This window comes from Anser anser, assembly GCF_964211835.1.
Source record: "Anser anser genome assembly, chromosome: 1".
Classification (NCBI taxonomy): domain Eukaryota; kingdom Metazoa; phylum Chordata; class Aves; order Anseriformes; family Anatidae; genus Anser; species Anser anser.
Window position 1 is genome coordinate 144,934,515 of NC_139720.1, and position 21,934 is coordinate 144,956,448.

The following is a 21,934-nucleotide window of genomic DNA, read 5'->3' on the forward strand; positions in this document are numbered from 1 at the left end:
AGCAGTAAGTCAGTCAGAAACAATCACTGTGTATTTAAAGCTGGTACAGTTTTTCTCCACATATGGCAGTTTACATCAGTATAGCACTTCATCTGCTCAGTGACTCAGTTTCATGAGGTTGTTCTGCAGTACTTCACAGTCAGCTTTGTTGATTTTGAGTTATTCAGCACAGTATAATCAACAAACTTCACTCTTGACCATCTTTTTCTGATCATTTATTAATATGATGAATAACACAGTGCCTTGCACTAACCCATAGGGGAATTTACCGGTGAATATTTTCCATTGAAAAAAAACTAATTATTTTCTCCTGTTCTTTATTTCCTCGCTCTAATCAATTATTTATCCTGTGAGGATCTGTTATTGCAAGGCAGCTTACTATCCTTAAGAGCCTTTGGCCTAGTCAAAGCTTTACGGAAATCCAAGTAGGCTTTATCAAATGTATCAACCCTGACTACACAACACTGTCAAGGACCTTTAATAAATTATTCAGGCTTGGCTTCCGACCAAGATAGCCATGACAGCTTGTCCCAGCTTGTCATTCCTCTCTGTATGTCCACTACTGTATTCTCTAGTGTAATTTCTACCAATCTATCCAGTGTTGCAGAACAGACTTGTTGGTTGGATTAAATCTGCTGGAAAGGGTTTCTGTCTGCATCAGTTACAAATCACTTCTTAGTGGATGTAGCAAAAGATTTCCTCTTCTGAGGTCCTTCTGAGGGTTAAGGACTGGAGAATACTGCTTCTTCTCACTGCGCATCCTTCTGGTAGTAAAGCCATCTTGGATAGAGATGGGAGCAGCCTTCTCCCCTAGTGTTATTTCCCACTTCTGTAGCACATGAGGTTGTTGGCCTGTAATAATCCTGGCCAAAGAGCTGTGTAGAGCCTAGTCTACATATTTTGACACTGTATTCATATTAGCAGATATATCACCAGTTATTGACTCGTTCATAACTAGTTATTGCAAAAAAACAATTTTACCGTTAGACTTTAGTAAAACAACTCAGAGACGTAAATATTTGTACCGTGTTCCATCTCTAGGAATGATAGATGACAAAAAAAGAAAACAATCAATCAATCAAACAAACAAACAAAACCACAAGATTTTAAAAGCATTAAAAATTTCTAGAAATCTAACTTTGATACTAAGAATAAGTGGGTGCATTCAGTGAAAAAGCGAAGGTTCACGTGAAGGAAGCTTGGTGGGGATGCTTTGGTGGAAGCTTGGCTCCCTGACTGACATGAGAAGACACTGTAATTTCACCTCTTAGCTAACTTGGTGCGATATCCTGTATGTAGACAAACCCTAAGTCTACATGCTTCGTGTCAAATCTGTGCAGATGCTTAGCATTAAGGAACATCCCAGGGTGCTCCCCTTTGGAAAGCAAAGGAGCACCCCCGGCAGGAGATGATGGAGGTCCTGCAGGGCAGCTTGGGCAGGGACGTGGAGCTGCTGCCTTTGTACCTGAGTGCCCTGAGAACATCCCCATGCAGCACTGTACAGCCATCCCTGCTTCCTACATGCACACAAGCCCCCTAGACTTTTCCTGAGACGTTGCTGTACAGGAGCTCCATCTAGTGCTGACAATATTTCTTATTCTGACTCCCAAAGTCAGTTGGATAAATACACTCATACGGAGGCAGCCAGTTTAGGAGGCTGAATTTGCAAATGCTCACCCTGCTTTCCAGAATCAAAGGGATCCCGCATAACATATGGAAAGTGAGATTGAAATTAATATTGGTGTTTTTTGTTGTTATTGTTTGCTTGTTTGTTTTTGTACTGCTGGTATCATTGGGATGCAAAAGGGAATCCTTTGCTATATTTATGCTACTGGGAATAAATTGTTATTTGGTTGATGGACAGGCATGTTAATAGCACAAAAGCATAGTACTACCCAGAATTAAGATCACCATTAATGTACAACATACATTTAAAAATTCACTAACAGAGGAAATAAAGAAAAAAAGAAGAAAAAAGGTAATTCTTCTCTAGTAAAACTGATGCATCCTCTCTATACTGAAGATATCACCAAAGACAAAAAGGACATATCATACAAAGGAGGAAACAGAGAAATGCTTGCTGAGAAAAGAGCAGGAAAGGTTTACTGAACAGGGCCAGTAACATTTACTGTCAGATTTGTCCCAGCAGGCTTAGATGCAGCAGTGGTTTCTTTCGAGCACCATCAGAGTTAAACTGTTACCCCATTAGAGATAAGCAGGAAGAGAATTCTTCATGGAAGAGAAAGATTGCCTACTCTATTGGACTCATGAATGCAAGTCATATAGGCAAAAGAAAACAAATTATTGCAGGCATTAAATAAATAACTATTGGTTTATTTACCTATATTCAGAGTGAATTGCTGATATTTGAGGTGGCCTGTGTTATGAAAACCCATAAAAGAGACATTTAAAAATTGACTGCAACTGCCAATGTGTAGAAATTTTGGGAAATATTTTCTCAATTTCAAATCAGTAGAAGTTCTTTTAATGACTTAAAAGTCAAAAGCAAATGGTGGTCTGATGACTAAAATGTATGGGCATTCAACTGGAATAAGCATCAGTAAATGCAAGAATATATATATATATTTGATGTTTTATTCTGTTTATTATAGAAATGATTAATAGGAATATCCAATTACAGCCAATTATGTTTTGGAAGCACACTCCATTCTCAGCTGCTTCTGTGAGTTATAAAATGTCTTACTGTGTTGATTATTATTACTGAATATTCAGTATTATTACTGAAGTGTAGATGGTGAACTGTAAAGTTCAAAGTAGTCAAGCTAGTACTGGTTAGCTGTCCACTAAGGCCAATGCTCATTTTGAATCTATTTATCTTAGCTCTGGAAAATCTTCTAGGTTCATCAGTGTTTCTTTTTAACTCTGAAAATGTTTGGGATCTTCTACCAAAATCTGTCAGCAGATGGAGTTTGGCCAATAAAACAAGTATGTCTGTTACCTTTCGGAGGGAAACAGAAATAGTAGATAATATACTGGCAGCCAGAGGGCAAGAAACAGCAGCCACATATGTCTTCCACACTCCAGACCTGTTTGCCTTCCCTCTGAATGTTCTTTTTTGCTTCTCTTCAATTCTCTCTCTCTCTCTCAATAAAAAAAAAAATAAAGGGGGGGGGGGGGGGGGAACACCCAAACTTGATAAAAAAATAATTTGGGAAATTCCATATTCACAATCCCTTGCTTGTTTCAGTGCTATAATAATTATAATAATGGTTGGACTTGATGATCTTAGAGGTTTTTTCCAACCTAAATGATTCTAGGATTCTATAGTTTTCCACCAGCCTTAGCAACTGTGAAAGTTGATAGCAGGCTTTGTTATTTGAGCTGTTTGTTTCACACACGCACACAAAACCAACAAACAAAACAAACAAACAAACACCTTGCAAAGCCTCATTGGAGACCATATATGAGATAGCGAGGTAGATAGTTTTTTCCTTATCTTCACCATGAGAATGAAGGGTATGTTATAAGACTCAGAGCTAGAAAGCACAGCAAAGTACTATAAAATAAAATAAAATAAAATAAAATAAAATAAAATAAAATAAAATAAAATAAAATAATAAAATAAAATAAAATAAAATAAAATAAAATAAAATAAAATAAAATAAAATAAAATAATGTTTTTTTTTTCTTCTTTTTTTTCCCCATTTCATGGTATGCTTCAATAGCTTCTGATTTTTTGCAAAAGCACATCTGCTCTGGGGAGGCCAATTTTCAGGTCAACTAATGCTGAACCCCTCCTGGCCCCTTCCCCATTTCTGCCCAGTGACTCAGCTTTGGGACTTTTCTGCTTTTATCATTATAATATTATTTCCTCACCTGTAAGAAGGTCTCTGGTGGCTGCAACTGCTGTAGTGGAAGTTACTATATTTTTGTGGAAGAAATGCTTTCATCTTTATGGTAAGCAGAGACCAGTAGTTTTGCTTATTAGTATTAATGTAAATAGTACATAAAAGGTGGAAACACAGCTGATAGAAAAGCTTGCTCCATGTGCACTCTCATGAAGTCTCTGATTCTGTAGTAGCTGTTACACAAGGTACTTTGGCCCAGAGCTGAAAAAATTTTACCTGAAGATTAAGCTACCATCAGAAAGGGAGCTTGTTGCTTTTTCCCTTCCATTGATTCCAAACCTCTCTATAAATAATATTTCCTAATTATAACTACAAATTATATTTCATGAATAGTCCCTGAGGGATGGTATTTGGGTATTTTTTTCAGAAAGGCTTCTAAGGAAATAAAGAAGTGAAAATAGTTTGGAAATATCATAACTTTTCTTTTAAGTTGCTTATATTTTTTATGTTTCATTTTAATATGTTGTGTGTTTTATTTCTATAGACAACTGACAGAAAAACTCTCATTTAAATTCAGGAAAGTTATTTCCCTAGAAAATAGCACCAAGTCACAGATCAAGCTAATTTTGTACAACTCAGTAATGTATTTATTTAATACCAGTTGGTAACACAACTTAGAATTAAACTGGAAACCTTAAAATTGAGGTATTAAGAGCTTTTATCTGAAAAGGAATAGTTTATACCACTCTTGTTCGTTGTTTACCTCTAAGTCCTTGGGGAAGTGTGATGAAGGAGGTCAGCTAGTAGCACCAGCAGAATAATACTTCAACACAAGATTCCCCAATATTCCCAACTTGGGGTGCATTTAGTCATACAAATCTTTTCCTACTTCTAGGTCTTACTTATCTCCATCTCATGGTGTCATAGAGCATTCAATCACATTCTCCAGCTAATGGGACAGGAGATTTAGCAGCTGAACCCTGAGGGACTAGAGGGAAGGGACAATAGCACACGGGAACTCTGGCACTTATTATCCCCTTGATTTCCTCCTGGTGTTTTGTCCCTAGACAGTGGTGGCTGACCCTGGCAGGTGGCCTGATGTGCACCTGGGGGTACTCAGCTGGCTCCATTACACCTTGGGTCGCAGCAGCAGCAGTATGGCAAAGTGGTAAGTGTAGGTGGGCTGCTGGTACCCAGCCCTGCACCACCCTCACAACTGTCTCACCCCAGCCTGGTCTCAGCAGAGACTTGTTGTGAATTACTGAGATTGGTATGACTGTGGTCCTCAGGGAAACGTAAAACACCAGAAGATACCTCAGAAGAAGAGTTGAAATAACAGTCAGTGCAGATAATGAAGAACAGTGCTCCCAGCAGTAAAATTGAGTACAGGCTGACTCCAGTAAACCTGGAGCCAACGTGTGCTGATAAAGGCACAGCACAACCACTCATCACAAAGGGCCCTACACCGTACCGAGAAGATCACGGCACACCACATCTGCCATTTCTCTCCCTGTTAGCTCACTGTGAAAGAGATGGTGCTTGTGCAGGAAAGTATATTTCTAGCAGACACACTTTCCAAGCAAGGAAATGAAAACAGGGAGCAGCAGCCTTGTCTGAGACATATGAGGGTGAATGTAGTCAGGGTTCAATAGAGCAAACAGTGGATGACTTCATAACAGTGGACCCCTAAAGTATATGAAAGCTCTATTCCCAGACCATTTTTTGGCCAGAGAGGTACCCATAAGAAAGATGCCTTAAGAATGGACAGTCACAGCCCCTTGTTCTCCCCGCTACATGAAGGAGATCCTGGACAGACTACTAGAACACAGACCTTTGGACTTGTCAGTTTGTGTGAGTGAATGAAAAGTGTGAGGGAGTACGTGTGAGTGGGTAAAATCAATTCACGTAGAGATTTGGTGCAACAAAAACATCTTTGCCTTTTGTAAAAACTTGCATCTAGTTTTGATCCATTAATGTCCTGAATGTGCTATTGCATTCCTACAAGCTCAGTCTGCCTAAGCTTACCTGTGGCTTCTTTTCATTTTCACTGGTCATTTTTAACCAGAATACAATGCAGGATATGCATTATATCACGCAACAGTGATGCTCCAGGACCCTAATCATGATGTGAGTTAATGACCATCAGGAGCTTCAAGAGGGGAAAAAGTACCTAAGACAGTAGTAAAAATGATTACCCAGCATGGGCTGAATCTCTACAATTCTTGGTTTTTCATAACCTACAGATCACTGGCAGCTTGCATGCTGTTTCTTATTACTACATCACAGTAAAAAGTATAAAATAGCAAAAGCTAATATGAAAATGTAATGCTCTTAACTGAGACTGACAGGAACAGAGCATAGTGATTTGCTGCGTCCTTCACCTAGTGTTAAATTCTCTGTTGTGTTTTCAGAAAGAAACGTACAGATCTTTAAATAAAAGTAAATAATAGGTAACATCCCAGATGGTAGTCCTATAAATGGATGCCTGTCCTGGTTTACGACTTGAAATTTGATTTCTAGCAACCTACTCGCTGCAACTAATTGCTGTGTAGAAAAGGCTCATGCCTCAGACGTAGCTCATCTCAAAATCACTTATTTATATGGTTAATTTTTGAGTAATTATTTGCTCTTGTAATGCAATCTGCAGTAGGTTTTTATGTCATCTTTCAGTTCTGTTTAGCAAGAATCTCAGCTTTGTTCCTGTTTCTACATGAAACGTTGAGGGAAAAAATTACACTTCTCAATGCAGTTGACTCCTGTGGAGTTATTTAGCTAGGTACTAGCTCAAGGTCCTAAATATTTGTTGAAAGCAAATTCTGTTTAGATGTGCAATTCCTAAACTTAATTTTGTTGTAATTTTAGAAAACATTACTCATTTGAAATTAATATACACGGTGTAGCCAGTCATAAATGTTGCTGCAACATAAGAATGAAATGTAGGGATAAAGCATTACAATTAGTTTTAAAATTATAATGATTTTCTTTTTATAACTTACATAATTTCTTTTAAATTTGTTTTCTAGTTAATAAGATTATGGAGATTATGTTCAAGTCCTTCCCCTCATCCACAGTACTAAAGTATTTAATTGTGTTTGTCGTTGTCATTGTTATTGTTGTTTTCAAAGCTGTGATTCTCACTAATTCCTACGACTGCAATAGATGCAATGTAAAATAAAATACCAGTAACTGCAGGATTTCTGATGAAGGCAACAACAGTTAAGTGCTTAAGACATTAAGAAAACTCTGGTATACAAAGAAAGGAGGCAAAAAGAAAAGTAAGAAGCTTTATTCTACTTATCTAGTCTGGATTACAGATCTTTTCACAGTCCAGAGAGTATTGAGTGACATCTGGAGACACAGATGAAATGTGCTCTTTTAACATCAGAACCTCTTCAGGGAGAAGGAAAAAATTGCATGCAAGGGTCAGTCTAGAAACCCCTTCCAAGAGGGCTGCTGCGGCCCTAGCTTTATTTTAGATGTGATGCTTTGATGTTCTTGCACCATCATCTGGCTCCTGCCTGCTCTTTCCTCACCTGGGCAGGGAATGAGGTTGCAGGAAAACCTTCTGTTGCAGGGCTTGGCCCCAGTGCAACACAGGACAGCATGGCCCAGGGAAGGCACATCTTCCTCACTTCCACCCACTCTCAAACTACACGTTGATTGCAAAACCTGTTTTTGTCTTTCTTATGGGTTTGCATTTGTCCAAAAAATAAGGCTTGTTACTATCCAATCAGTCATCCAGTAGTTGGGATGCATAGTCAACTACAGTCTTGGATCAAGGTTATTTCTTGATGTCCACCTTATACTGGTTTTGTCCAATGGTTTTAGCATCATGTGTATGCACAAGTTATATCATCGTGTATACGCATTATGTGTATAGCACAAGGTTTTATTAATCAGACTGGGAGAGGGATGTCATACCCTCTGTTGTCTCTGTTTCTCTCCCATTTAAGTAAGAAGGTGTTTTTCTTACTTCAAGGCAATTCAATTGATACTCTTCAATTCAATTAAATTCAATTTAATTTTCACTGTTGGAAAAAGCTAACTGTTCTATTTAAATTTTTACTCTTAATATCATCTTATTCTGCCTTCCAAAACATCAGTTTCAATCTTTTCAAGTATTTTATTTTTTATTTTTTGTAAATTATTATCTTGTTTTCGTGTTTTAATATATTTAACCACATGAAACACATTGCTTTTTTTTTTTAACTTTTAATACCTCTTATGAACTATTTTTTTTTTTTTGCCTTCTTGCTTGGAAAGCATCAGAATTCACTGCAGAGTGGTGCTAATATCATCATTATTAAAAAGTTCAGGTATAGCACAGACCTTAAAGTCTTACTGTGCCAAAAAGAAATATGATAAATATTGATTTTTTTCTTGAACTTATGTGGTTTGGGATTCCATATATAACAGTTCTTGTCCTCCAGAGGAAAATGTAATATGTGTCATGTCAATGGAACTCAATAATAAAAGGTGAGTGAAGATGAAATGGGTCCAGCCCAGAGGTGTAATTAAGTCTCCAGTCTTCTCCTCTGTGGAAAATAAAATATATATATATATATATATATATATATTTGCTATATATTAAAGGAAACTGTATGAGGATGTTTGTATTTTAGACTGATTGCTAATATTTGATTTATTCTTGACTGACATTGCCATGGTTCTGATTGAATAACTGAGCATTATTTCTACATCATTTAAAGATGTGACACTTCTTTGGCTCAAAACTAGCAATCCTGTATTCATGGATAGTTATTATCTTCAGATATTATGGTCCTGTGCCAGGGAAGTTTGAACACCTGATTCAGACTTTCTAGCTAACACAGTACCCACAAAGCTGTAGGATATTACCAACAAAAGTATGTCTCATCTGCCACCTGATCAAAATAAGGTTGTTGTCCCCTCAGTTGCTGTCAGAGCTAACAAAAGAGCAATATGACATAATTGTAGACCATGCATCTGGGAGCAGAAAGATTTTCTGTTGCCAAGACTGCTTTCCATTAGGCCATGATGGTCTAATCTGAAATGCATAACTAGATCCATATCACCTTACTGAGGCCTAAGTTTCAAATATAAAATCAGTTTTTTGTTTGTTTGTTTGTTTTTGTTTGTTTGTTTGTTTGTTTGTTTGTCTTAGGTACCTGTGTAAGCCAAATGTTTCTGATAGCAAGGTGCTCTTTAGTCAAGCAGATAAAAGCAAGGAAAGAGGTAGTACTAAGAAAGTGAAGATAAGTAAGTGTGGGCTGGAAGTGAGAAGAGAGTGGCAGATTCTTTGTTCCTGAGTTTGTAATTCAGAATCCACTATTTATTTTTGTTCCTATCTTGAGGTATGTGTTTAATGCAAGAGTTATGGCCAAGGGCTTTCAAGAGCTGTGCAGTAACATGTTACATAGGAAATCAGATTAGATAAAAAATATCAGAATGCCTCCGCTGTCTCTAAAATAGATAGTCTAGCCTTAAAATAGTATTAAAGCTAGACTCCTGAACTGTATACTTCAAGTAAATGCAGTGGAGCCATGTCCTTTTACAGCTGTAAGTGTATCTACATTGTAGCTCTGACTTCTCAGTTATTACTGAGAAGTAATTTTTCTCAGTAATCCTGAGTATTACAGGAAAGGGTTTATTGGTTCTTGTAATAGGATCTTTTAAGATACTTGTAGTAGGTTCTTTTCTTCACCAAAAGTCATCTTCTCACATTACTTGGCCTTTTCCTCTTCTCTTCCCCTGAGAAATAAGTTGTCCTGTTCCAGCAAGCAGTGCATGTATTTTCACTGGGTCCTTTTCCATGCCCAGTTTAACACAAAGGGACCACAAATTGTTGTCAGGATGGCAGAAAGAGCTGCACCTGCATCCAAGTAACTAGATAATGAGTGGTTGAATTATGGGGGAAAGAGAAGCAAAAATCTCTTTCTGTGGAAAATATCCCATGTATGTACGTACATGTGGGGGTTGTTTTGCTCAGGTACAGGAGAGACTACTGTTACCCCCTCCAAGTGAGTGTCAGACTCATCTCCATCCCACACAAGGGAAGGAGCTCTAGGAGAAACTGGTATTTAAATTGACCAAAAAATGGATGTAAAGCTGTAATCCCCTGAAGATTTTTTTTTATTTCTTTTTTTCTGGAAGTAGCTACTACTCAAAACCAGGGAATATGGCAATGTAGATCTCAATGGATCTCAGTGCTACTGCTTAGTTGGATTTTACCAATGCCAAGGATCAAGAAAAAAAAAATTTCCTGGAAAGAGCTGAATTGACATAGATCCATTCAGCTTTTTCATCTTACAGTCTTACAGGACCTAAAAGAGGGACCTGGAACCCATCAGAAAGCATGGTGTTAGATTTCTTCCAAGAAGTTCCTTCTTTAATAAATCCTGGGAAGTAGTATCTGTTGTTATGTTAACGTGAACTGTAAGGAAACTGCAAAGAGAATGAAAACATACAATATAATAGCCCCAAAACTATTGACTCATAACTAAGAACCTTACATGCAAATCCGTAGATTTGTAGAGGTGATGGAGAACCTGGACCTTGAAAAAGGCAATACAAATATCTTACATCCAGATTTTTGAATTTTCTGTTGGAGGATACAAGTGGTCTCTAAGGCTCAATGTTAACTTAAATCAAATTTTGACTGATTGTGTGATTTATACGTAAATAAGGTTACAACCCTGCATACCAGACTCATGTTGAGAGTTGTCTGTCGTTGCCCTATATGTGTGGTCAGAACTGAAGATATATCTACATGATGGAGCAGAAGTGCAAAAACTGCTTTCATTTTTGGACTCCTAATCTTCAATATAAAGATTTTGCATCTATAAAAGGCAATGCAATATTTGAAAATGCTAATGGACATTAAAAGCTGAACATTTCTTAACAAGGGAGTCTTTCTACAGTTTCTTAGTTCATGTAGAAAGTGGATTTCCCCTGGGTAATATCAAAACATTTAATTCTTTGTAAACATGCCTAGAAAAAGGAGGAGCTTGCAAGTACAAAAATCTTACAATGTAAGTTAAATACAAGTTAAATAAACTTTGATGTGATGGACAGAGCAATCAGGTCCAGGGAGGATTTAAACATAATAATGGAGTAGTTTTCACTGCTGCTTCAAATAATACAGTAACCAGAAAAAAAAAAAAAAAAGTCTTGTTTCTTGGAACTTAAAATGGTTACCATGTAAAATGACAAAAGTAAATGTTTAAATTGGTTCATTGCAGGCATTGTGTCCCTGATCTCTCTGGCTGTCCTGTCCTATGAACGCTATAGCACCCTCACCCTGTGTAACAAGCGCAGTGCTGACTACCGGAAGGCACTGCTGGCGGTTGGAGGTTCATGGATTTATTCCTTGGTCTGGACCGTGCCACCTCTGATCGGATGGAGCAGTTACGGGATAGAAGGTGCAGGTACCAGCTGTTCCGTGCGCTGGTCCTCTGAGTCAGCTGAGTCCACATCCTATATCATCTGTCTTTTCATATTCTGCCTGGTCATCCCTGTAATGGTCATGATATACTGCTATGGTCGCCTCCTTTATGCTGTCAAACAGGTAAGCTGCTGTATTCTATCTATACTGAAAACTGCTTGGAGTCACATGTTGCATTTCCCCTCTACTGAGTTTGGCATTAGTAGATGATAGACAGCAAAACAACAAAGCAAAAATGATTGAAAAAGACCACAGAAAGTCTGAAGGAAAGGGCAGGAGGGTCTTCACCCATCTCCTTCATATTTCTGGAGTTCCAAAAAGTCAGAAACACCAGATAGCATCAATAAGGAGTCTGACTTTGTGGTTTGGAAATATTGCACCATAGGAAAACCAGTATATCTAGGCAATAGTTGCACTTGTAGTAAAGCCAGCATGCATGTTTACCTGTCTATAAATAAAACATCTATGTAAAAATTTCTTCCTATTTTTGTATCATGACATTTTATTAATGTCTGCTTCTTAATCTGTGGAGACCAAAATCTACACTAATACAACTCTACTGCAATTTGCCAGGGGTCAACTTCTCCTTGTAGTTCTAGACCACATAACAAAAAATCCTTAAATACTACTGTTACTACCACTAATATTACCACTGGTACTATTACTACTGTAACACTCCTCTAATGGATTTAAGGTACAGTGCAAATATTCCAGAATTAATTTTCAAAAAACTCTGCCAGGTGATGTGGTATTGTGAAGTTACTTTCCCTTGGGAAAGTAGTGAAGTTACTTTCCCCTAACAAAATGGTTTAATGATGAATAATGCAAAACGAATGAGGGTATAGGTGTTCTCTAAAAAGTGATTCTCTAAAATGTTCAAATGAATTAAGTAAAGGTATTGAATGGAAATTAAAAAAAAAAGGTGGGGGGGCAGCGAGCAGTAAATCCCTGAATAGAGGTTTCAGACAGAATTAAAGAAGGTGTAATTCACTTTTGATTAGTCATAAGGAATTAAGGTAATGCCTTTTCCATAATTTGTCAAAACTTTCAGAACCCTTGAAGCCCAAATGGGAAATCTTTTCCTGGTTGAATGCTGAGCCAGCCATTAAAATCTCTTTGATTAATCACATTTTAGTACTCATCTTAATGCTGTGAAATAGTAATATGGAAAAAATTTCCTTTGATTGTAAACCATTAAAGTGAAGTTTCAGACCATGCCTGGTCCCTGGGCAGCAATATCCTTTATCATCACCTTAAAAAAGGAGTAGGATCTTGGAAGATGTACTGCTAATAATATGCAGAAGATATAACTTTAATTTCTTCTTTCCTTCAGACCTTATTGCCCTTCCTGACAACAGTCATCACCACAACATACAAATACTTTTATGGATTAAGTGCCTATAGCATGTGTATTATTTTCTAGTTCTAAAAGCAGACTTGTGTAATTTTATTCACCTTTTTAATTATTATTATTATTTAATGCAGACATGTAATTTTATTCACTTTTTAAATTATTATTATTATTTAAATTCATTTATGTTAAAAGTAGTGGTAATCTCACTGATCAGCGATAGTTCTTAGGTTGTGGTGAACATCCTGAGGAAATGAGCTATTATGGAAAAGATATACAATGTATAGTCATTTTGTATTTAGACATGAAAACTAGGTAGAATGACTGGAAGACAAGTATGATTGATAAACTGCCAAAAGGAGGTAAAAAAAAAAAAAAAGAGAGAGAGAGAGGAAGATCAATAGTATTTCCTGCAATCCTATCTCCTCATTTCTCCATTTCTAGAGTGGTCAGAAAGTCTCTGGGACCCCTGAGAAATTTTGTGAATAGTGGAAGTGAAAAAAGAATAAAACCCAATCTTTCACAATCTTTTGGAAGGCAGGCCTTATGGAACTAATGCGTATTAACTGCAAAGGAATTCCACTGAGAATTGGATTTTATGCCTTTCTTAAAGCTGTTATGATCCAGGGTCATAGAAGCTGCCTGAGCATTTGTGAAGTATTGAACATCTGAACTCTGGATTTTTACTCAAATCATCTAACTCTTTCCTGGATTTTGTAAAAGATTTCATTTATAAGTTATATTTCAGTAATAAGAATCTCAATCAGAAAATTAATCATCAGCCCTCAGCTTTCTGTGGTGTATATACCTTTAATATCATATTCATGAAATTTTGCATTTAATAAATTTCCTGTGACATATATACATTTTCATCGATCCTGATGCAGTCACTGAAATACAGGCTTTCTTTCAGTCTTAGGTCCTTTAACTATTCTGTAATAAACAGGGTAGATTATGAAATGCTAAAGTATGTTATGTTTCAAACTGAAGGAAGAGATGAGCAAAAGGCAAATGAAAATATAGCACTTCCTATATAAAACTATGTAGAGTTAGTATGGTAATACAAAAAATACTAAGTTTACTACATCCATTGTAGTGTTGTTAATTTTTTGGTGTGGGGAAAAAAACAAACAAACAAACAAACAAAAAAAACCATTATCTTGTAGTAAGACTATGTTCTTGCCTCATAGCTTAAAAAAGTCCTTCTCTGACCATCTCTGTAATATATGAAATGTGAGAACATTGTAAACATAATAAGTTCGTTATCCCAGCTTCAGCTGCTTGGTAAATTTTCTAAAATATGCATTACACATTTTTGCAAAATATACAAAAATTTATATAGGGGCATTGTTGTGTTAATGGTATTGCACCCAGAGATCAAGAGTACAGGAGTTATGCCATTATTAATATTGTTGTGAAAATTAATTGAGGTGGAAGAAATATCTTAATAGATTTGGGGTAGTTAATGCAAGAATTGGCACAGAGCCTGCATTATCTCCTTGTAGGAGACTGTAATTATAGGTCTGCTTTTCTCTTTTTGTCTCCAAATTTAGGCAGGTGCTGTAGCATTCTGTCACTTGAGGCATTCATAGCTCCTACAAATTCATCTGCACTCTATATAATGGCGACAGGCGTAAGGATTTCAGTAATACAGGTTTTATAACCTGTAGGATCTTTTCAAGGAATTGCAAATCAATATCATCCCTGTATGAATAATGTTAACAGCAAATGCCATGAAATGGTATTACAACATGACTGCACTATTGCCTCAGAGTTCTTGTTGTTTATAAAGCTTGAAGACCCTTAGGAATTGCTCAAGTTATTTTCTTTTAAGATATGTGTGTGTTTTTTTTCCCCCAGACTGGCTTTATCTGGATGGCTGAGTCTTGTTCTGCAGATGGTCCTTGCCACCATCCTTGTGCAACATGTTTGGAAGAGTTGAGAGGTGGGGCTGTGTAAGCAAGTGGGAAGTGTTAGCATTGAATAGTGAAAGCTTTTCAAAGGTGTTAAGCAAAGTAATGCTCAAAACAGAGAGACAAAGAAAAAAATGTGGGTTCAGAAGCTGCTAGAGATCTTGGCAGTGTATCAGATTTTAAGATGGACAGAAACATAAATATTTTATTAGACTTTTTTCCTCTGAGTCCATATTATTACTCATGCTAATCTTGTTTCCTTTTTCTATGAGACCTGGTCTTCCATTGCTGCACATGCTGAAATTCAATTTCTTCTCCAAGTTTTCCTTTACAGATGATGTGTCTGATGCCTGTAAGTAGAAAGGGGCAAAGTTTTCTCCCTCACAAAATATTATCCATACATTTTTCATTTGTGCACAGTTTTCAAAACAAGGAAAAGAAACTGAGAATGGCTTATTTCTCCTATTGCAATTAGATTTTTTCAGCTCTTGGCTTATGATGCTTCCCTATGACTCTGCCTCTGTGTTCCCTGTGGAAAAATGTTCTTTATAAAATCAGAGTCAGTTGTTTGCACTTTGAAAAGTGGGATCCCAAATGTGGAATTACAGAGATTAGCGTTGTGATCACTGTAGCACGAAAGGCACAATATGATTAAAAACCTCTACTGAGGCACCCAGAGAACTCATATGAACCAGCCTAATGAAAATTAGTAAAACTTTTAAAAGAGTTCTCTACAGTCTGCATTATCTCTCACTTGCACACACATAAAAAAATAAAAATAATAAAAAAAAAATCCTGCCCAAGGGCAGGAAGAGTCCCAGAGCATCGTTTCAAGAAAAGTTTTCAGATTGATTTTGTGGAGACTCTCATCTTGGCTCATCTAATTGCCAGTCTCTTTCATCAAAAATTGTGCCTGAACAAAGCTCAGAAGGTCTTTATGGAATGTAGCTAGGGCATTGAAAACAATAAAAAGAGTTGTAAGCGGAGCACAAAGACTTAAATACGTAGTGTAATGCACGTCTGAGCATGCAATTCTTGCTCAGAGCAATAGCCCATGTGTTAAAGTGGGCAAAGAGCCAGTGGTCACTGTCCGGTTTTAGAGCTAAGTTAAACAAGGAACACCTACTGTGTTTTTCAAATTGGTTTTGCCTGATTTTCTAAAATCTAGGTTCTTCTGTTTGGTTTTTTTTTGAAGCATATTAGATCTAACCTTTTAATAGAGAAGTTGTAGGCTCACTAAAGATGGGGTTCTGGAGCAGAAGGATTTGTGACCTGACCTGATAGTTATGCTGTGTGTTTTCTTTTTATTTTCCCTTGAGATCAGTGAGGAAAAGTAGAGATGAAAGATATTTTTAACACGTTTTCATATCATTACCTCTTTTCTACTTTGAAATTTTACATGGTGAAAAAGTTCTTTTTTATTTTTTGACTAAAAAAAAAAAATCCATGAAAATTTAAAGAAGACTTAAGGAAGAAGCTAGCCTTACCAGTATGCCTTGCCCTCCACCCATGTGGTGCATCTACTAACATTTAATTCCTCAGAGACAGTGACCAAATCATAGGTTCAGGTAGTGGAATTACCTATTTTTCTTTACAACTACTTTATTTTTTTTTCTTTTGAAAAGTGCCACGTGATTTCTGATTTCCAGGTGTCATAGGAGAACCAGATCTTCTTATTTTATTCCATCTCCTGACCTTTCAGAGTCTTGTCACCTTGTAATGGAACAAATACAGTCAGGGCTATGCTGGAGAAAGAGGCCTGGTCCTCTCTCTCTTACTCCTTTTCTAGACTTCATGTTACTGAATTTAGTGGAAGAAAAATACTCTGGTCTCTTATTCAAGGAGTAACACTCCAGAGTGAAATTACAACTCAATTATGCATCTGAAGAAACTCATTTTGATTTCTCTGTAATGAGATTTCAACTCTAGTATATTTTTAAAATCATTTTATATAAACAACTGGTGATTTTGAAATCTCCTGAACCCACAAAGAAAGTCTGAGAGAAAAAAGAAAGAGGAGATGTAGATTTATATGACTTCTGATTCCTCAATCCTGTTTTATGCCTGTGCTATTTGGAACAGTTAAAACTATCTGTAGAAGCAATTATTACACCATTGTTCATTAAAGTAGTCTGAAAAGGATTATAAAGTAGAAAGATCACTCCTGTGACTTTTTCCAGTTCTGAAACTCATTTGGAAATTTTTGTTTGTAGGAAGACAACACATTAGGACAGAGTGCTCAATGACTTAAACTAAAAAGAAATTATCTTCACATTATACAAAGAGTAGGATGGAAAAGTAATAATTGTTCTGTCTTTCCTTCATATGCTTCATGTGTCTATTTATAGAGAAACTCAATTTTCTGAAAACTTTATTTTGATGGCACTGAAGTTATGACTAATGTTGAGCAAACTGATAAAGTAATTATGCACCATTAGCTCTGTCTTCTAAAAGCCCTAAATAAAAACAAGATGATAGACTTTCTTTTCACAGACTTTCTTTTAGCAGCAAAGCTCAAAATCTTTCCAGTTATTTAGTGAAGCAAAGAAGAAGACCTAAAAAATATAATGCAGGTGAGGATGATGTAGACCCAGTCCTTTGGTTCCTGTAGCTCACAGTTTCCAAATGTGATTGTGTATATTTGTAGTTTGACTTAACTTCAGTACATCTGACCCTAACCACATCTATGCTCAGACAGACAGCTATTCTCAGAAAAGAAAAAAAAAAAAAGAAAAAAAAAAGAAAAAAAGTTTATTCTTTATGTTCATAACCGTTATTTCTTCCTTTTGGGTATTCATGTGCACTTTCTTTTCTGGCTTCTAGTAGTACAGGAAAAGAAATAACTTTGCCTTTCCTTCTTAACCCTCACTATAAAAATATCACAGTTACATATAATTCACAAGCAAAAAGATATTCAATTCATAATTCATATTCATATGAATAGTTAGATTGTTTTCTGTCACATCATCAGAAGGATTTGGAAACTTAATTGAAATACAAATCTCTTGTTAGGCTGAGAGAGTTGGGACAAATCTTATCAAAATGTAATGAAAAGGGTTATTTAGATCATCAAATGTTATAAAGTATATCATGTAGCTTATAGCCAACATTAGAAAGAAAATCATTTCCAAAGGTTCTGTATAGCCTTCATCTGGCACACATTGGTCAATAGTTATCATAATCCTACTGAGCAGTTGCTTGGCTTTTACCAAATTCTGCATCTGCAAGCCACTGCACAGCTGTTAACACATCACTTTTTGATTTTGATCATGCCTTCGATTGGGGTTGATTTGTGATTTTTAGTACTAAGAACAGGCTTTAAATTATGAGAGCGATTGATATTCCTATGCAATAGCATATTCTCACTGAGTTTCTAGATAATTTCTCAAGTAGAAAAACAACAGCTGATGTGCCTTTTTGTGGTTGTTGTTTTCTTCGAGGAAGTGGCGCATTGAAATCCATTGGGCTCCATGTAGTATGTATCAGTGTTCAGTTCTTTGAAGATGTGTTTTTTCTCAAATCTTCTTGGCTTCTGACATGGTGAAATTTCCCAGAACTGTGTAGGTGAAGCAATATCAGAGACAACTATTTTGAAAATAATTAATAAGAAAGTCACAGGATACCTACAAGAGGGAAAAAAAAAAAAAAAAAAAAAAGGCAGAAAAACATTGCTCTTGTTATTTCTCCTCCAGAAGAGATAATTAATCGTGTTGAATATGAAATTCTTTCACAATCAGGTCACAACCTGTAAAGGATCTTAGATAAACATTAATTTATCATCATATGAACTTTTTTTTTTTTTTCTGTAACCACTCCCTTCTTTCACAGGCCATAATTCCCATTGTTTCCTTTTTCTCCATGGTAACATGACACATTTTTATATATACATATACAGATCTCCTTCCTTCTTTCAGTGAAGAGATTTCCATAAAACTTTTCCTTTGACAGTTTGAAAATGTTGTGCGTGTGATTTTCCAATGAATTATAAAGCTGCTAGTAGTACTCTTACTGACTAGAAGGAAAGCATGTGCTATTGAGAAGTAAACTGTGAGAATTCAATGAATTTTCAGCATCTATCTAGTCACATTTCCTTTCTAGTGAGTAGGGAAAGACAATTACATCCAAGAAGGTTAGCGCAAAATAGACAATTTTTTTAGTTAAATACATGTGAAGTGAGTCCCACTAAAAGAAATAAATTGTCTTACAACAACACAAGTAAACACTTTCATCTTGAAAAGAAAATACAGTATATTTACTATTTATTTTTTTTAAGTACCTGTTTTTCTGTTTTCAATTATTTTCAAAACAATGGAGCAATAGTTAAATGTTTATGTCATTATGGTATAATTATATAATGCCAAGTCATAATATAACATACAAGTGCAACAACTTTTTAAAAATATCTCTAACATTTTGGCACTGAATTTTGGGGTTCATTTCATGAGGACTTAAAAATAATTGTTTTCATTTTGATAAACAACAATTTTCATGTCATAATTCCATATTTCAGACAGTTTGGTTCTTACATTTTGTTTAAGGATAGAGATTGTTCTTATTAACTGACCTTTTTAAAAATTTTATTATTTTTCCTATGAGCATCTTGCTGGAATAAAAAAAATGGTTTGATTATCTCAGAGGCAGACTTATTTTCATGCTTAATTTTTAAAGAACTAATTTATTCTTATGCTTTTTTTAACTATTAGGGTTTGCTTAGAAGGTGAAAAGATTTTTTTATAGCTATCATGAAGACAATGGAAGTATAACATTGATTTTTGGGGTTCACTGCCTTCAACTGTAAAAAGATTTTGTGCACTACATTAATACTAGTTTTTATTGAAGGACTCTGTCCCAAGGGCACAAAATTCAGTGTTTTCTGTAACAGCTGAGGAAAATGTAACCCCCTGAGAAATAAAGGAGATAGCTAACATTTAGAAAAGGTATAGTGGTCAAATTCAATATAAAATATCTTCTAAAGTGTTTAGAGATTTCAGCTGCTGTCAGATCTTGTATAGACATCTTTAGCTCATAGGTGATGTATATGTTTATTGAGGGATGTTCTTTGTATGTCTAATTAAAAAGTGCAAACTGACTGCTGAAGCACCTGTGACCAGATTGGTCTTCATTTTTTGAGGTCTGAGCATGCTGGAAGAGAAACAGGAATGAGAAAAGATTATGATCTTCTTTTCCCTGTGCTGACATAAGTGTAAATCATTAGTTAATTGTATTTTACAGAGAAGCAATAACACAACATTGGCATAAATCAGGCGCTGTAGAAATTTGTTGTAAATCAAGCTAATGGCTGTTCAGAAAATAGGATTTCATTGGATTTGCCACTTTTCAGTCTTTAGATAAACTATGGAAGAAAAAAGCTTGTCACAATCTTTAATAACAAGCTAATAGAGATTTAAGATCTGATGCCTTAATCTCTGGACTTATTGTCTCCATAAAGAATGTACTGTGGTCTCACAAGTCTTTCAATTTAGAGCAAACGGTGTATGTCAATGCCAAGTGGCCATGACGCCTCAGTTCAGGGAACAGCTTAGTACAGATTTTGATGATAGGTGAAAGCATATGATTTTTCGGTTTAATCACCAGATATAAAATTGGAAAGGCTAAATGTACAGAAGGGTGTCCTCCAGACTAAAGTATGTGTTTATATATGTATTTCAGCACTAGTAATGGAGTCACAGTTGCTTACCCTGTTGTAGCTTGACACCACTTAAGAGGCCAAGTTATCACCTTAGGCAGAACCACTGGCAAAAGGCTTAGAGCAAAACAACATGGAGCTTACGTGCTTACATCTTGGAGCTGAGGTTTAATATACTATGTCCTGATCTATAGCAGAGGAGTTGATGAGCACAAGTCTTTGGCACAAGTCAGAGAACTACATAGGAAGGAAGGAACCAAACCTAGTGCAAGCTTGTCCACCTACTGAGAGTTGTCACTGACATTTTCCATCTGACAAATAGTGACTGAGGACATAGTCTTAGAGACAAGGCTAATGTCTTAAAGACTAAGGCAGGTCTGTGCTAGGGATCCAAGCATGCTAAGAGTTGAGCAAGATGCATGATCAGGGCTCAAGATGATGATGATGGGGGCATGATCCACTTCATGGAGTGGTTTTGTTTGATAATATAGTCACAGTTATTCATGCTTTTAAAAATATGTGCCTACTCCATGACTTTCTTCTTCAGGGAGGTTGGATTTTAATTTTAATATGTGTGTTAAGAAAACTAGAATTTTTGTTTCTTCCCTAAAGGATTTTTTTTTTTAATTAAAAAGTTCCATGTGTTCACAGGAATCTCTAAGTTTCTGGCTTTCTTCCTTGACTTCAGACAATTGTGAATACTATTTTAAATAGAGCTGGTTGGGAAATAGACTTTCTGGTCTTTTCCTAGTTTGAGATTTTTGATGCAGAAATTTCTTGACTTGAATAAGAGGGGAAAGAAATCGAAACCTCATTATTTTTTCACAGATCAGGAAGTCAGCAGTATTTCACATTGACATAATCCTCCAATGGGACATTTAGATGTTATAAAATAAAATAGTCTCCTCCTGACCCTGAAACCACTCAAGGTCCTGGCGCCCTTGTACAGCAGTTGGTTAGCCAAAAACAATGTGGAACAAAAGGGCCTGGAAGTCCTTGGAGCTGATGAGCTAAAATGCTTGTGAGATCCAAAAACTTGAATAAAATAGCTCTGTGAGGTAACTAGGCACTAAAAGGCCAGTCATTTTAGATGTGTCAGGCATATTGTCAAGAAACAAGAGAGAAGCCCAGGGAAACCTAGATTCCACCAGAAATGTCTCAGATTTGCGTTTTCTCACAGAATGTTTTCATTTTTGTGAATCAGTTTCCCAGTGCAGAAATGTCACACTAGAAATAATTTTGAGTTCAGCTGGTCTGTAATTCAACTCTGCAAATGAAACACCTCCATTCTGTTGTTGCAGCACAGATTGTTTATAAAACACTGAGAGGATTTCTGTGGTATGACCTAAAACTTTTTCCACCTTCTCCACCTTCACCATCTTGTTTGGTATGCATGATGTGATATGGTAATAAATGTGCAGCTCTCACATTCACATAGTTGATCATTACCATTGAGATTTAACAAGGACAAAGGTGCAAATATATTTACTCAGCTTCCTGACTCTCAGGAGTACAGTGAAGAAATGTTGAAAAATCACATTAATTTTCACATGTTCTAATTATGTTTTCTGTCATGCTCATACAGTCAATCCAAATCACTATTATTACTTTTTTTTATCCATACTTTTTTTTTTTTCTTTTCTTCCTCTTTTCCCTTTGTTATTAAAATAATCATTCAGGACATTTCATAGAATTCTTCCCCTTCAATATATGGTTTCTGGGTTATCTGGGATACCTCTTTGTTGAGACAGCATTTCAGGAAGGTCCAACTTCTTGCAGCTGAGCTCAAAG

The 21,934-nt window shown here is 36.1% G+C and overlaps 1 protein-coding gene across 1 annotated transcript in view; it reads left to right on the top strand.

Annotated features, from left to right (window-relative positions):
* The window catches only part of LOC310893051 (pinopsin-like), a 93,607-nt gene that overhangs the window by 19,082 nt on the left and 52,591 nt on the right, over positions 1-21,934 (top strand). Inside the window, exon 3 of the mRNA XM_083821540.1 lies at positions 11,030-11,355. Within this exon, the coding sequence (XP_083677666.1) occupies positions 11,030-11,355 (326 nt within the window). The remainder of the gene's footprint in view (positions 1-11,029; positions 11,356-21,934) is intronic.